General features: G+C 39.6%; 1 protein-coding gene across 1 annotated transcript in view; it reads right to left on the minus strand.

The window, feature by feature from the left end:
- Positions 1-999: 999 nt before the first annotated feature.
- The window catches only part of LOC114063817 (collagen alpha-1(XV) chain-like), a 109,243-nt gene continuing 93,469 nt past the window's right edge, over positions 1,000-16,773 (minus strand). The window contains exons 32-42 of the mRNA XM_027896354.1: positions 16,454-16,558; positions 13,910-13,959; positions 12,042-12,152; positions 10,556-10,700; positions 8,071-8,135; positions 6,775-6,903; positions 6,428-6,487; positions 5,008-5,067; positions 3,739-3,924; positions 2,624-2,739; positions 1,000-2,274 (exon numbers count right to left, since the gene is read on the minus strand). Coding sequence (XP_027752155.1) covers positions 2,058-2,274; positions 2,624-2,739; positions 3,739-3,924; positions 5,008-5,067; positions 6,428-6,487; positions 6,775-6,903; positions 8,071-8,135; positions 10,556-10,700; positions 12,042-12,152; positions 13,910-13,959; positions 16,454-16,558 — 1,244 coding nt within the window. The 3' untranslated portion in view covers positions 1,000-2,057. The remainder of the gene's footprint in view (positions 2,275-2,623; positions 2,740-3,738; positions 3,925-5,007; positions 5,068-6,427; positions 6,488-6,774; positions 6,904-8,070; positions 8,136-10,555; positions 10,701-12,041; positions 12,153-13,909; positions 13,960-16,453; positions 16,559-16,773) is intronic.

Raw genomic sequence — 16,773 nt, forward strand, 5'->3', positions numbered from 1 at the left:
TTAAAGTGCATCAAGGTTCAAAATAAATGGTTGTTTTCAAGCAAAGCTTTCCTCTTAAACACAAACTCATATTTAAATGACACTGATTTCATTCATTTGGGCTGCTACATTGATTTCTTGTGCAGTTACTGCTTTCAGCCTTGCTCTTTTGGTGATTAATTTACTTTGCACACAATTTCTTACCTGAACTAACAAACGTTCTTCCTCAAGTGCACCTGACCTTCATGTTGGAATCATGCTGAGAAAGGTATTGTACTTTGATAAAGCTAATTAAGTACTGGGCTATTTTTTTTTTCCTGTCATACCCTTGATGAACGTTACTTTTCAGTTATACTAGGGAGGCTAAAAAACATCACTGGCTCTGGGTACAAGGGACAAAAAAAGGCTTTTGGGGTTGTTTGTTTGTTTGTGTGGTTTATTTTGTGTTTGTGTTGGTTTTTTTTCTTTTTCCCCCCAAGGAAAACCTGCTCTTTCTAACAGATTGGTATGTCCCAAATGAATTGTTATGCCCACATTTTAAATGTGATATAAATAGCTTTTGCCTTATCACCATGTTGTAATAATGGGGTAATTTACATTTTTTGCTTTTCCAGAAAAAAAAAAAAAAAGGAAGATATCGCTCAGCTGACTCTGGGAAATAAGCTTTTATAATGAATTGGAAAAATAAAGCTGGATTTCACAATATTTGGTTGTATAATTATATGAGTTTAGTACTGTAAGTGTGATTTGCTTTTGTCTGTTGAACATAGCTGTCTAGTTATTTAATACACTATTTGTCAGCAAATGAACATGTATTTCAAACATAGATTCTAGATTAAATCTTAAAAAAATGAAAATGTGGAGTTTGACCTCCATAGTCACTTCCTGATAAAATACAAGTAAATATGTTGTTTAAAGTATGCTGCAGACAAATATAACAGTAAAAGACTTCAGATGTGATAGTGATACTGTCTGTGAAGAATTACCATTTCCTGATCATTCTTATCATTGCTGTAGCTATTTTATATTAACAACTCTTTAATTATGTGAACGTCAGAAGGGTAAAATTCACAAAAAGGAAAATCACTTCACATATAATTTAGTGGGATAACAATGTGTAGAACGCACTTTAAAGAAACCATGACAGACATATTTCATTTGGAAGTCTGACACAAAAGGAAATTGCTCCTCTAATACACAATGAAATAAATAAAGGTCAGATTTGTCTGCATTTACTTTGCACAGTTCTACCAGTAAAACAGGATGTTTTCTATTAACATTGCTTTCAGGTTTCCTGGTAACAGTAGCACCAAAACAAAGACCAGATTTTGTCTAGGTGAAATTCACTCCTCCTGCATAAAGCCTTATGCCTAGAATCTGCAAAGAAAAAAAGCTGAAATAAGATGTGGAAGCTGCTAAATTTCTGTGTAAGCCCCTGGCTGTGATCTGTACAAGCTTACAGGAGTCGGGTACTCAGCTTCCTCTAGAACTAAGGGGAGATGAGCACCTTCGTTCTCAAAGCTTTTTTTTTTTTTTTTTTTTTTTTTGGAAAATGTGAGCCCTGTAAGGTGTAACAGCCTTCCAGTATTTGCTCAGGGACAGTATGTGTATATGCATATATATATATATGAACAGTGCCTTGGGTATTCAAAATCTATGCAAGTGAGAAGGAGAGCATGGAGCATGCAGCTTCTCAGCTGCGAAGCAGCAGCAGCCTTGCTGAGCCATACTGCTTATAAGACAGGCTACTGGATCTTCCTCATAGACCACACTTGACTCGTGCCCTGAAGGGACCTCCAGCTCAGCCAGAAAGACTTTGGGCTGTGAGTTAGCTGCTGGCAAACACTGAACCGCATGGGGTTCGAGTGGAAGGAAGGGCTTTAAGCCAGCCATATGTGCACTGGATGTTCCACCTAACTGGAATGTGGTTTGTGTTGAGGTATGTTTTCTTTGGCTATTTTTTTTTTTTCCTGAAATGTGCAATTACAAAAATTAAAATATTTACATCATTGCAAACGAAATTTCAGTGTCATCTTTTCCCGTCGTTGAATGGAATACTCCTATGTGCAACAGGTGAATTATTTTCCTTGGGGATCCGACACAAAACTGTTTTCAATGCAGAGAACAATAAACTGATTGTTACAGCTGTACACTTTCTGATCAAGAAGTTTCCCTGTCTTAAGCGGTGACGCTTGTCCCATAGCTCCCATGTCAGCTGTGTGCCAGGCTTCACAGTAGCTGCTAACCAGTCGAATCCCATGTGCAGTTGATCCGTGCCATATTACTTTCTGAGGCCTGAAAGGTAATGTTAAGATGTTATTTCCTCGCAAAAATCTCTTTTGCTTTATTCAGCTGCACACCCTACGTATGTCGTGACCTGTATTTCTGCATTCCTTCTGCTTGAAGCAAACAGTAAGAAGGTAAAGATGAAGACAGAAAGGAGAGAAAGACAGGGCAACACAACTTACTATCCCATTCCTAGACTGTCAGAAATGGAAAAGAGAAATGGCGTAAAGGAAAACAAGAAATTTTTATCACATTTCTAGTAGCCCAAGATATTGACACTATTTCTATTATTATCTAGTAAAAGTAGAAAAAAACCCTTATATGTAACACGTAAAAATAAGGGGTAATGTAAACTCACCAAGATGAATCGGTCATGATGTTCCTCCCGTCAAAGGAGTATATTGGAACATGAATGTTGAATTGTCCACCGTTTCCATCAAATATAGATTCCCAGTTACTGAAAAGGGTTTCTCCCTGTTAAAATGTCAAAGCTACTTTTACAAACAAAACAAACCCCAAATCTGCGTCATACCTGACCTTTATAGACTTATCTACAAATCAAAAATCTTATCTGCATTTAAGGACACACACTTATGATTCCAGCTCTCTCATCAGTTTCTGCATGATATTCCTGAACAAACTTGTCTCATCTGTCATCTCTGTGCAAACAGATGCTCTCTGATCCATGGCTTTGCCTCACAGTTGTCTCTGTTCTATTGTCAGTCCAAAAATTCACCTCGATCATCCACTGTCGTTTGGTTACTAATGCACTGCTTGAAAAACTGCTTCTAAGTACTGTATAGGTATATGGAGAAAATCTAGAGATAACTTGTACTGGAACTTCTATTAAGGTCGCAGTTTTATGAAATGTTCAAGGCAAAAGCTTTGCATCAGGCTACTTCTCGCAATCCTTCTGCGTTTTTCCAGTTGAAGTTGAAACAATATTGTCTTCACCAATTTCTCTCAAGGCTCTGTATTTGCATGCCCTTCAGAGCGGCATCCGCTCAACACGTTCCAAGCATCGTGTGTTACTCCTGCAGGTTCCTTTGGCCGCTCGTTCTGGGAGCCAACCAATGCTGCAGAGACACGGTTTTGTTTTCCTCAGTTTTAGTGTGTGTCTGTTTTATGTGAGACCACAAAATGACTCATGCTCTAGACTCTCCTCTCTGTTTCGCTGGGGTAAATCCAACTTCATTCCCAAGCGTAGAATTTGCATTTTAGTCAGAAATGAGAAAAATAGGCATTTTATCCTCCTGTACTCCATGATCATACTAGAAGGTAAAACATAATAGCTCAGTAGTTTTCTATTTCATCACTGCTTCCTTGTTTCTTGAACCCGACTGTGGAATATGAAGCAAAGCTACCTCTCTGTAAAATTTTTGGGCTGACACTTTTGTGCTTTTGTCATTTTCAAAATTTTTGGGGCACCTACAGCCTATCCTAATGTAACAATTACTGAGCACTCATTTTTACCTTAAGATTGACTACTGGCAAATGGTATCGGTCTGTTTTCCTGACAACTGTGGCCAGATCTTGCAAATGCGATGAGAGGAAGGCTCTGTAGGTAGAGGTCAAACCTGCTAGCTGAGCCTGTTGAAAACACTGAAAATCTGCTCGCATGTCACCAGAAAATGGGAAGTTCAAAGCCACCAGATGCAACTAGAGGAAAAAAAGAGGAAAAAGCACCATTTTCAAAGAAGTTTATAGCACAAGGAAGACACATTTTGTAAACCAAATAGTGCCCCCTCTTCCTGCCAGCATAGAACGTGTAATTTTCATAACAGGTATGAAAGTTATTTGTTGCCATAACGTCACATTTCTCAGAGCTGTGAGACTCTTAGCAGAAATATCAATTTATCTTTCATTTTTAAGGAAACTGTGAAGATTATATACTCTTAAAAATTAGAATTCTTTTAAAAGTAGCTAGTAGTTTCCTATAGAAGTCTTAGAGTTTTCACACAAATAAAATCCCAAATCTTGTAAGTATGGAAAAAAGTAGTAAGAAGTGACCACATACCATTCAAAAATACAAATAGCATGCTTAAAAGTATAACAGTAAAGATGCAAGAAGTGATCTGCATTCTTGGTGGGGCTTTTTTTTTTTTTTTTTTTTTTTTTTTTTTTTTTTTTTTTTTTTTTTTTTTTTTTTTTTTTTTTTTTTTTTTTTTTTTTTTTTTTTTTTTTTTTTTTTTTTTTTTTTTTTTTTTTTTTTTTTTTTTTTTTTTTTTTTTTTTTTTTTTTTTTTTTTTTTTTTTTTTTTTTTTTTTTTTTTTTTTTTTTTAGATATGACTCAGTTCCTTTGTTTTCTTTTTCTAAATGTTTTAAAGTCTTTTAAATGAAGGCTTAGGTTCTAAAGTGTCTCTCTAGAACAAGCAGTGACACATAGATAGGAAATACTCTAATGAATATTTTTCTTATTTAATTGTTACACTATTGTTAACTTAAAAGTTACTCTGTGTTGTGGATACAATCACTAAGTGAAGAGGTATTCCTAACTCAGAGTCAGGATTTTTTTTTTTTTTTCTTTGAGATGGGAAAGGGGCTGGGATGATGAAAACAGATCTGGAGGAAACAATTTAAAATTGTGTCTGAGATGTCTCAACAAAATGAAGAAGTGTCTTTGTAAATTTCTAAAGTAAAAGCTCTGACTTTGAAGAGTAATTATCACAACTCTCCCTCAAGATGCAATCCATCACGTTTCAAACCACAGCATTGCAGTTGCAATACAGATTTCATACTTACTGCTGGTTTTCCATTGTTCATATTTGATACTGGCCTCAGTGCTGGAATAGACTGAAATCCCTGTTATTTGAACACAAGCAAACAGATACGTTAAATATGTTATAGAGATCAGAATTTTAGACACTCAGTAACTTTTTGAGTAAAGCAAACACTGAACACTGGAGAATCTGAAACTGTCCTGCCTTTGAAAAATAGTCCCAAACAACTTAGCCAGAATACTTTGTCTACATATCATCAGCTTGGTGTGTCACATAAACCTGTGTTTAAAAGCTGACCTGGGCAGTGCAGCTTTGCTAGACCCAAATGTACCCATTCCACAGTGCTCTGCCAGAGCCAGGATCAGTGCTGGGTCACACCTGGAATCCTGAGTGGAAGAAGCCCTCTCTTGGCAGAAGAGCAGTTCAGTAAAATCAAAACTGGAAGGGTACGGAGGACGTGAAAAACAAACAAACAAAAAAAATGCAGTGGGTGGGAATATTAGTAGTTTCAGGAACATCAAAGTTATTTCTTCAGTTACAGCACGTATGAGTAACCAGCCACCGGCTGTACCACGTGAGAAACTCATGTGGTGTCAACTGCAGGCTGCAGAAAATTTATTACAACTTGAGGTCTAGACATTTTCCCAGTGTACTAAATGAATTTCTCCCTGACCTACTCTACCTTTTTTTATTTCCTTCTGGCCATCTTCCTTCTCACTGCTCCTTCCTAGCACTCTCTTGCGCTTTCATTGTCTCAGCAGACCAATTAACCTGTCATTAACAATACTGTTCTTTATCCAATTTGCCACTTCTTGGTTTTCATCCTGCTGCAATTTTTTTTTTGGGACAGACAGCATGTTCACATGCAGGTTGGTACAATAACTTACAGAACGGGGTCAGGTTCAAACTGACAGTTGAAGCATTAGAACAGACCCTCTGAGCACTGTGGGATAAGCCACATGAAGGCGTTGGTTGTGGGACGCTGAACACAGGACTATAATCTTTTAAAGAAAATCTGCTTCTCAGAAACACTTGTCTGAGTTTCCTGGATGGGCATCAGGGCTTCATATGACTGACTTCAGTGTTATGAAACAAAAATCTGTGGCCTTGTTTTTTTTTTGTTTGTTTGTTTGTTTGTTGTTTCATTTTTGTTTGTTCGTTTGGTGGTGTTGTTTTTTTTTTTTTTTTTGTTGGCAGCCTACTTTATTCTGCTTTTTTTAAATGTTGCTTTGTCTCTGTAGTCCTGGAATCTCAGAAGATCCTGGGAACAGATTGAATGTCCAATGCAAACCAATTTGCAAGATTATGAAGTGGTGGGATGTTTATTTTGAACTAACAAATCTCAGCGGAAAATCATGTTGTGCAGTGATCTGCATGCAACTTCTGCCAAGTGTATCACACATCTAGATTCAGTTTTTCATGGTTCAATATTTTGTACTTACATGGCTTGATATGGCTGGAGGAGGAAGGCTGTCAGAAGGGATAGGAATCAGCTCACCAAGCTGAAAGAACCAAAAAAGAAGAGTAAAACAAAACCATTTCACCAGGAGCTTCTAAACTTAAAAAAAAAAAAAAAAAAAAAAAAAAAAAAAAAAAAAAAAAAAAAAAAAAAAAAAAAAAAAAAAAAAAAAAAAAAAAAAAAAAAAAAAAAAAAAAAAAAAAAAAAAAAAAAAAAAAAAAAAAAAAAGGAACCTTTCTATCCATACTACTCCACCTCTGTAAAAATATCTCCCACAACTCCATTGTGAGTAAGGGAGTTGGAAAAGATTAAGATGTAGTACAATAGTACCTGCAATTTTCTCCATCCATTTCGAACACGGATAAAAACCTCACTGGTTTCCCTCAGATAGATTAGTGTACCTTCTGCTACAAAATGGACTTTTTCCAACATGCCCTCAATGTTTTGGAACGTTGTAACCTGTCAAAGAGGAAAAGGAAACATACTTCATCAGACATACGAAACACTTAGCAAGTTAAATTGTTAAATTGAGGTCTCATTTGAACACATGAATGTCAAGGGTTCTTCTGAAGGAAATGCTCATAAAGTCAGTTTTACATAATTTAATCCAGAAAGCTTCAGTAGCATAAATATCTTGTTACTTTGGCATACCAGCATCATCATTCTGTGGGCTGTACTAGAACTACAGCAAAAGTTAATTTTGTACAGAGTGAAGATCACTGCACTGCTGCAGTTTAGCATATTAGATCAAAATGCAGAGTTCAGAAGAGAATTCCAAGTAGTTTATCAAGTTTCGGGAGAGCGTAATTTCTAGATACTTGAGTATAATTTCTTTCTCATTTCTTCGGTGTCAGAACGCATATTAATGCTTTATGAATAACGCAGGCCCTACTATAGAATTGCATACTGGTTTTTAATCTTAATTTTTACCTAAGTGGGCTTGGACCTCCTATCTGAGACAGTAGCCTGTAACTACAGTCCCCTACCTTGGGGGGCACCAGTCTTGGAATATCTGTTTCTCCCCCAAAAACTACCCTGTGCTAACTTGAACAGACTTCTGTCTCAGATGGTTTTTCTACTTCATGGATACCTGGGATCCAATTCTGATTTGATTCACACGTAGGAAGAGTAAACAAATTTAGATGTGTATTCTGGCACAGTGATTTTTAGATATGCCAGGGGAAATCTACAGTTTTCATCTTAGAATCAAATCACCTATATTACTGGATTTCAATCTAGTACTGTAAAGTGGTTTTTTTTTCATAGAAACTGGGCATTCAGTAGTTATTCTAGTATCTCAGCATTGTATCATCTCACATAGTATCTCAGTTGCCACACTCAGAGACATTGCTTTGAACATGGAATATGTAACATTCTGCAGCTTTAGCATGCCACCAGTCTTCACATTTATTTGAAAAGGCTGTTATAACAAGGCAAGGGACAGACTTCTCCTCTCTTCCTTTCTCTCAGCTATACTGATTCCCTGCTAAAAATTATTCGTTTCATAAAACGATCCAGTGAACAACAACACAGGATGGAACTTTCACTCTTCTTTCAGTGCTCCTGGTGACCACCAAAAGATTTAATGAAAGCTTTCAGTAACAACTTCCTTATTTTGTCTCTTACCAGATTCCTGGTGGCAGGTGACCCTGGCTCTCCAGGAGGACCTGGTGGCCCAGGCATTGCAGCTGCTAAAACGAAACAAGCACACAGTACATGCTGAAGGACATGTTTTTTGGGAGAGAACGTGAGTGACATAAGGAAAGGACTTAGTGGTGATATCTAGGGGCAGTGGAAGTTTTAAATAGCCGCAGTCAAGTCCTGAATATCTGTGTTCAAGTCAAAATGCCTTCCAAGGATTTTTTTAAAAGCAATGATAAAACAATCTTTTCTCTGTTATTTAGGAGGTTAAGGCCAAATTTTTGATTGTAATTTGTTGTAGAAACTCTGCAAATGAAGAGCCAGACCCACTTGAATTGACCAGAATGCTGTTCTGTGAGCTGCTGCTGATGTGCATAAGGAAGAGGGGGAACTTTCAGTCCCTGCCCATATAAACGTGGAGGGCGTCGTTATATCTTTTGATCTAAAAGTAAATTAAAAAATACTTTTCCTTAGATACAAAATTTATTTGTAAGCTCAGCTTATGTTTTAAAGCAAGAAAGAATTATTCAGGGGTATGAACTTGAACTTCTAAGACTAGTCCACACCATCTGATAAGTACTACCTGTCTTTACTCCAAAACTGTATTTCTTCACCTTGAGCTGAGAAGTCCCTGTTTTTTGGAGCAAAAACTTCTTTCTTTTAAGGCAGCAAAGACTGAAAGATATGTAAGAGTGAAAGCAAGCATCTTTTGCAAATGCATGGCATGATATTAGAACTTCGAAGCTGTTTGGAAGAAAGAGCTTCTTACGCGCTGACCTTGCTTGTTTGTTTTTGTGAAAGCCAGAGGAGGCTTGAAATCCCCTTTTGCAAACTGAAGAACCCATGCTCTGAGACATTTACCAAGACACTCCAGAGCAGGTCCTTCATGCCAGTTATTCAGAGGATGAATACTTCTGACAGACGCTAAATTACTAATATTTACTGGATGACAGATTGGAAGTCTCCAATATACCTGCTGCATAAACCAGGCTGACCAGGTTCGTTAAATACTTGGAGAGAACAAACTGGAGACAGAGATATCTCCTCCCCAAACAAGCGTACTGGAGGCACAGGCTATGAGGGAAAACAGGCTGATCATTAGTTCTCAGGAAGGGAGAGAAGTATTCACAGGACCTGACCGAACTTTAGGTGGAACAGATCTGTCTTACAGCCTCTCAATTTAGTTAAAAATTCCCTTCCTCTTAGTATAACATTTTCAGCTGAGATTAAGGAAAATCTCTGCTCTGGTTTCACCAGGCTGGATTCCCATGCTGGGCATAGTTCCTAGAGGGAGGAATCAGTCATTCACTCGGGCAGACCTGTCAAGTAATGTCAGAGGAATCCAGGACCCCATCCTCCAGATCCTGATCGAAGGGCTGGACATTAACAGCAAACTTGTGACCCAAGGGGAGTCAAAAGCACAAATGTCTTGAACTGTGGCACTTGGTTTATAACCACATATTCCCTTTGATTCCAACTTGTTTACAAAGTTCTTCTCCTGATATGACTATTTATGGTGCATTTTGCTCCTTTTCTACTCCATTAAGCTGAAAATCATTAAAGGTAGAGCAATCAACCTTCCCAAAGTTTCATTTTCGTTCAGCATTTGTGTAGCGACTACTTTCTAGAAGCAGTTCTCCAGCAGTCTCATTCTAGACTACTATGGATACTGTTTTTCAACAGAGAACTAGAGAATCACCTGGGTTGGAAAAGACTCTTTAGATCATCAGTTCCAACTGTTAACCCAGCACTGCCAAGTTCACCCCCTAAATCATGTCCCCAGGTGCCATGGTTACGCTCCAGGGAAGCGTAACCAGTGCTTGGCAATCTGGTGCTTGGCAATATTCCAGCGCTTGGCAATCCTTTAGGTGAAGATATTTTTCATAATATCAAATCTAAACCTCCTCTGGTGCAACTTGAGGCCATTTCAACTTGTCCTGCTATTTGTTACTTGGAAGCAAACTGACTGAGGGTGCACTTGATCCCCCTGCCCAGAATATTGATAAAGATATTAGACAGGTCTGGACCCAATACTGAGCCCTGGGGAAAACCACCTGTGACAGCCACCAGCTGGATTCAACTCCATTCAGCACAAGAGGAGGGTTTTGGCCCAAATTTAGCCAACTGCTCAATTTGATGGATTTTGCAAAGCTCTCAAGGCAGCCTGTCTCTATTGTGCAGATTTCCTGCCAGCCACAAACACAATCACAGTAAAATCTTTCATGCAACAACACTCCCCATGGCACTAGTCAGTGAAAACTGTCTGCAGAGAAATTGTCCCTTTTGTTGTCTCAGTTCCAGCTCACCCCCAGGATAAATCGGTGGAGGGCAGGAGGAGAGTGGGGAACAACCTGATTCAGGTATGCAGAGAGAGTGGGCAGGTGGGACATCCTGCTGGGTGTGAAGGAACTGCTCACGTGGGGGGTGAGGACACATGGCTAAACACTCTTACACACAGTGAAAAGCTCACCTGAACCATATATTGCAGGGGGTCCTGGTGGGCCAGGTGGGCCAGGTGGGCCAGGAGGTCCAATTTTTCCATAACCTGGTAAGCCAGGTAGGCCAGGTAACCCTGGAGGTCCTCTGGGGCCAACAACTGAGTCTCCTTTTGGTCCCTGTAGAGGATGAAAAGTATTTCCTTGAATGTATTGATTTCACTACTGCAGGGCCATGATCTCTGGTGGCAACATTTTCTGAATGCCTGCCAGCACACTGCCGTTTAGATGTGAGTTTGTGTGTAATTTTCTTCGAGGAGGCGTGGATTTAATGGAAAACGAAAATTTTAACCACACACTGAATTAAAGTAAAAACTATAAATTTTACAAAGCTTTCTGAAAATTCTCACACCTGTCCCTGAGCAGCTGATGTCTGCAAAACTCTCAACAGTGGCCTCAAAGTCCTGGATCGTGACCCTGTTCATGCTGAGACTGCTTGCTTTGATATGTTCAGAAGAGTTTGTCTGAAGGTACAGGGTAGAAGCTTTGATGTAAAGTACGTCTGTGCAGGGTGTACATCTCATGACGACTGTTGCCTTTTCCCTCCTGGGATAAAATATTAGCTCCAAGCCCTTCATCACTCCAGCTGCCAGACTTCCAGATTAAAAAGGCTCCAACTCTCCTTGCTTCAGGTTTAGCAGCATCCTCAGGCTGACAGAGGAAGGAGCTTGCGCTCCCTGAGCTCAGACTGGCCTGCAGATGTGCAAGCTCAGCTGTGGCACCCAAATCCTTCTTGGCAGTAGAACAGTTTCCAAGGAGGGAGATGGTTCTCAGCAATGTGGACGAGCACCAGGGGGGGTTTTGAAGGTGGTCTTGCTAACCTAACACTTCATCCTCAGCTCTGATCCCCCCATTCGTGGTTCTTGACACAGACATGGCAATGCACGTATTTGTTGCCAGATCCCACAGATCACTGGTTACCAAAGAACTAGTACATTTTATTCCAAAGCAGCTGTGGTGTCAATTTCCAGAAGATAAAATTGAAAGGCAGAAATTAGGCAGTGGCTGAATTTCACAGGGGTAATCCAGATGGGTACACACTGGACTTTTCACTCATATTTTTGTGTTACTAGAAAAATAAGATTAATTATTTGGATGGCCAACAATTTTCAAGTCAGCCTCTGATTAATTTAAATTCGGCATTTATGGGAATATAAGTAGAAGCATCACAAATTATATATGCTGTTTTGATTTGAAATGCTGTTATAACTACTGATGTAGTTATATTAGACAGCCGAGCACAACGTTGCATCAATATTTCATAGCAAATTAATTCAGTGCACAACAGGGAGGTGTGTTTGCTTACACTTAATGCAACACTCTCCTATTCACCTAATGCTTAGCATATGAGTTTTCCTACAGTTCTTGGTATCATCTTGATGTTTGTCTCTTTTTAGTGCGTTCTAGATTAAAGCAATGGGTACTCACAAATATTGTTATTCTACAATTTGTGTGACTTACAACTAATCCTGGTCTCCCAGGCGGTCCAGGAGGTCCTGTCAGAAAAAACCCTCCATTTGGTTCTCCTTTTTCTCCTTTTACACCAGTGACTCCGTTGTCTCCTTTTTCACCCTGCAAAGAAAAAGTATTTGAAGACATTGAGCTAAGTGAGATCAGAACTCAATGCACTGATCTTTTAAAGTTACGTGAAATCTCTGAGCTTAATAAAGAAAAGCATCTGCTTGAAATCTTTTTAACCTCACTTCCTTCTGTGATATGGGACGAAAAGGAGTGCTTTCTCTATCGAGGCTGCAAGGCTCTCTCAGGGCTAGGGGAGGTGGGGTTAGGTGGAGGCAGAGAAAATGCCTCTGTTGCTGTTTCCTGCTGTTTTTCCCAGCAAAACCTCGTCATGTGCTGTAGCTGAAGGCAAAGAGGAAGTCGGGGGAAGCATAATAGCCTGGCTTTCTGCTTTTCTCCATCACGAAGGAAAGAGCAAAGCAATACTGACATGGAAAGGAGAGGTATTTGAAAGTATGTGGCAAAGTGAAGATTACAGCGCCTATGATGAGAGAGGAGGGTGGGGATGTGTACGAGGAAAACAAAAGAGACACCACATAAAATCGCAGACACATTGAACTGCATGTCTTCTGTCCTTCATCGCTGATTATCAGTTAGTTTGGGAAACAATGGGTGAGAAGAATAATTTAAGTACTAAACCATTATCTCTGTGCAAAATGAACCACAGCAGCTGTATGTTCCTTCCTCCCCTTCTGTTTGTCTGATGGTTTATTTCCTTCAATTTTTTTTTCCGCCTGCTTTGTTTCACCTCTCTGAGATATAAACCTTTGAATAGAAGAGGCAAAGGGCAAAGCAAGAATGGCAGGTATCTGCAGACAGCCAGAGGAGATGGTTGGGTGTAGCTTCTCCTCCGACTTTTAGTCTCTTTAGTTTCCCAGGGAACGGGACTCTCAAGGTTTCTGTATGGCAGGCCGTTTTGGAAAAGGAAAAATGAGTTCTTTGCAGCTAACGCTGTAAAGTTACAGACATTCCACTGTAAGGTTAAAGAAACCAGACCTGCTTTGCCATGCCCACAGGGGGAACCTTATATCATAGGAATCTTAGGGGCACTCCTCCAAGCAGAAACAAAAATCCAGCACTTAAGAGTGCCTCAAGGAGACTGTCACCACACCACTTTTGGAGGCATCATTAAGTGATAACTTGACTCAATTTTTTTTTTTTTCAGATTTTCTACTGGCAAAGAGCCTTGTTCACTTAAAAACGTTCAAAGTAATATCGTATTGTTATTCATTTTTTTTCAGCAGCTTGGAGCAGACAGGAGAATAACAGAACAGAGAGAGACCAGATACATCTTTGCTCTAAAAGCTTCCAGGAAAAGTAGTTTCCATCATTTAATTTTATTCAGTGTGCATAAAAGATAAATAGCATGACGTGGAAGTGATTTCCATGCTCCCCTGCCCTCCTGCCCAATGTTCTAAGAGCCCATTAGGTAATGGATGTCTCTTACCTGAGCTGCCAAAAGCATTTGGAAACAAAAGCATTCATTTAAGGTAGATATGTTAGGTAACAGTGAATTATGACTCACTTTAATACCACTGGGAAGGTAAAAAGCCTCAGTAAAAAAGTTTTTTTCAGTAATAAAGTTTTTCTCAAAAGTAATCTTTATATTCTACTGACAACAGATACCTCTATGCTTGTAATAAACCTGCCTGTGCAGCTGGAGTGTAAGAAATTAATATAATTTGTAATTGCTGCTGCTCTTATTCGTTTTGTGTATTTCACTATGCTGCACTGTTTTATGCTTAATTTATAGTAAAGTACACGTTTTAAAAAAGCTTAACAGACCTCAAACACAAATGGGATATGATTACCTTTATGCTATTAATAAAGTGGCTGAAATATGATGGAGGCAGAGGTGGACCTGAAAAATGAAGAACATACAATAATTAACTGTAATTTTCTTTTTAAAAGCATTGCTTAGGGTATTACTGGTCTAGGAGTTCAAAGGAAAACTATTTACGCTAATAGTTTTAACCTTTAAATCAAACAGATATTTTTAGTTTGGTTTCCTAACAAAGCAAGCCTTACACGCCCTATCCTGTCTGTCACTCCTCTACCTTAATAACTTCTGAATCTGACTGTGAATTTCAGATAAATTAGTAAAAACAAAGGCTCGAATATGAAAAATTCTGTTTTGTGACAACATAGCAGCTGGGAAGAGGGGTGAAAGGAAAGCATCCAGATTAACCCCTTTGATGGAAACTAAGGTAAAAGAGAAGTTTTTCATATGTTTTGCTGGTAGTGGGGGGATTCACCAGTACTTGTGTGGTCTTTCATGCAAAGACAGTACCACAGCTGACACGAGAAAGCCACAGTGTTGCTGCTGTGCTGCTGATTGTATAATAACTGTTCCTTGACATTTTTCTCAGGTGAAAACCAATATTGGATTCAATGGCTATACCACCTGTGTTGTGTTGTTTGTCAGTGGTGGTCAGCCAAAGCTGTCAAGGCAGCACAAAAAGTTTAAAAAGCCTTCAAATATTATCTGTTCAGCATACATTTGGGAAAAAAACCTCCCCAAACCATTTTACAGCTGCCCATAACAGTTCAATGTATTGTCTTCCAATGTCTTCTGATTAATTTCTGAGATCTCTGGGTCCGGCCACAGGGCTCGTACCTCAGTATGTCACCTCAGATAAAATTAAGTCATTTTGTACATCTGTACTGAGGACCAGAAATGTATTCCCAGTATGGCAGATATTTAGCTTCTATTCCAACCCCACCAGTTACAGCTTGCTGCAGCGATCCACGTGAGGGGAAGGGGATGGAGAGGTGGAATGGAATGGTAGATGTCCTTCTCAGGTGTTGCTTACATCTCTACAGTGGGTATTACCTGTGGTCTTCATAGAATGACCAGCAAGCAGACTAGGCCTGAACAAGTTACATGAAGCCAATGTCTGTTTAGTTTGTTAGTACAGACAGTCAGAGAGGTTTGACTGACATGGTTTCTCAAAGGGCAAATCTAGTCCAGTTCTTTTCTGTAGGCATTCAGTAGAGGCCTGGGAGGCAATTTTTGGCAGGACCTTTAGGGATCTTAGCACTAGCCAGAGGGAAACATCCTTTGTTGAGTGGCTTCTGCTGGTAGACCAGACATTTTCATTTCACTTTGTTTTCAGAGGTTGCTGAATGGACTAAGTGCTAACAGCATTTTGCTCGTGCATAGTCAATGGCAAAATCACACCCTCCCAACAGTCATAAAGTCATAGATCTCTGGTGAACTTCCTTTTAGAAAATGTGAAGCTACACTGCTTTCACCTCTGGAGTCTGCCCTAGAAACTGGCTTAGTCCCTGGAGCAAGAGAACTCACTTATTACCAGATTTAACGCTTGCCCAGCAAGAAGCCATCTTGCTTCACCTCACTGATTTTCCTTTAGCTCCGTTGATCCCAGGATTCACAAAGAATCTCTTTAACACAAAAAAAGAAGCTCTCCTTGCATATTTCTAAATGTGTTTTCTTTGAAGGCTCGACTGTGTTCCTCCAGCCAGAAAAACTGGGGTTGTGCTGGAGCATGGCACGTGGTTGGAGCAAAGCACCTGCACTCTGGATAGTCACTACACCCTCCTCTGTATGAAGTAGCTCAATAAAGCACAGCCAGCCATTTACCGACTTTTTGTGCTGGCCTCATGTGTTTGTGTGGCCTCCATTAACAGCCCCTGTTCGTGAAGCTGGAGAGGAGACATTCTGTAAGCGTTAAAAATAAATCCGCTGCACGGGCAAACACATGACAGATCAGAAAGCTTTTTTGGTTGCTGGAACTCGACAGATGTTGGAGTGGAAAGAGTTTCAGCCACCTGCACCTCAGAAAAGGTTTTTCAAAAGGTTGTTGTACTTTTATAATACAGTTTTCGGCTTGTGAATTTTCCCTGTCAATGATTATGTGGACATCTGTGAGACCTAGACAACTGGTTGGTATGAAAGAATATTTTAGCAACTACGTCAATAAGCAAGAACCAAACAGGAGTATTTTTTAGAGCAGCAATAGAGTTGGTCTCAGTTACCATGCTTGAACTTGACAAAACATTGAAGCTAATTGATCTATTGGACTTGGTCAGCAAACACATGAATAAATCTCTGTTGTTTTAGCTGAAAGGCGAATTAGTTTTTAGTCTAACTGGAATTCTTGTGGGTTTTTTTGCCAACCTACACTAGCTGCAGTTTTACAGTAAGATCATAAGCATAACCATCTCATAATCCTCTCCCTATGAAGCACCTGAAATCATCAGGTACAGGCAAAAATATTTTTGATACATTAATTTACGTTCAGTACAGAACATGGAAAGGAACAGATGTTCATGGTGGATAAGCCAGCACAGAAGAGAAGATTTTCTTAATTTCTGCTTAGAATTTAGGATACCTGGCGGTCCTGGAGCACCTCTGTCTCCCTTTTCTCCTTTCAAGTGTGTCGAGCTGTGCAGTCCCCAGGAATCTCTGTTTGCTTTAGCACCTGCCATAAGAGCATCACAAACTCATGGGAACTTGCAAACAGCAGAGACCATAGCAGTGACAACCAAAAACACTGAGAGTGACAGCAGACTTTGCCATACATGTGGGGCACATGGCTCCTGTCCCCACATGCTTGGCTTGCCTCACCCTCCTCATGATCACTGAGTGGCTGCCCAATTTTCCTCTCTTATCAACCCCAACATGTGCAAGATAGCCTCCCTCTTATGAGCA

The sequence above is a fragment of the Empidonax traillii genome, unplaced genomic scaffold, assembly GCF_003031625.1.
Source record: "Empidonax traillii isolate 1590-97213 ecotype Southwest subspecies unplaced genomic scaffold, ASM303162v1 scaffold494:size460735, whole genome shotgun sequence".
Classification (NCBI taxonomy): domain Eukaryota; kingdom Metazoa; phylum Chordata; class Aves; order Passeriformes; family Tyrannidae; genus Empidonax; species Empidonax traillii.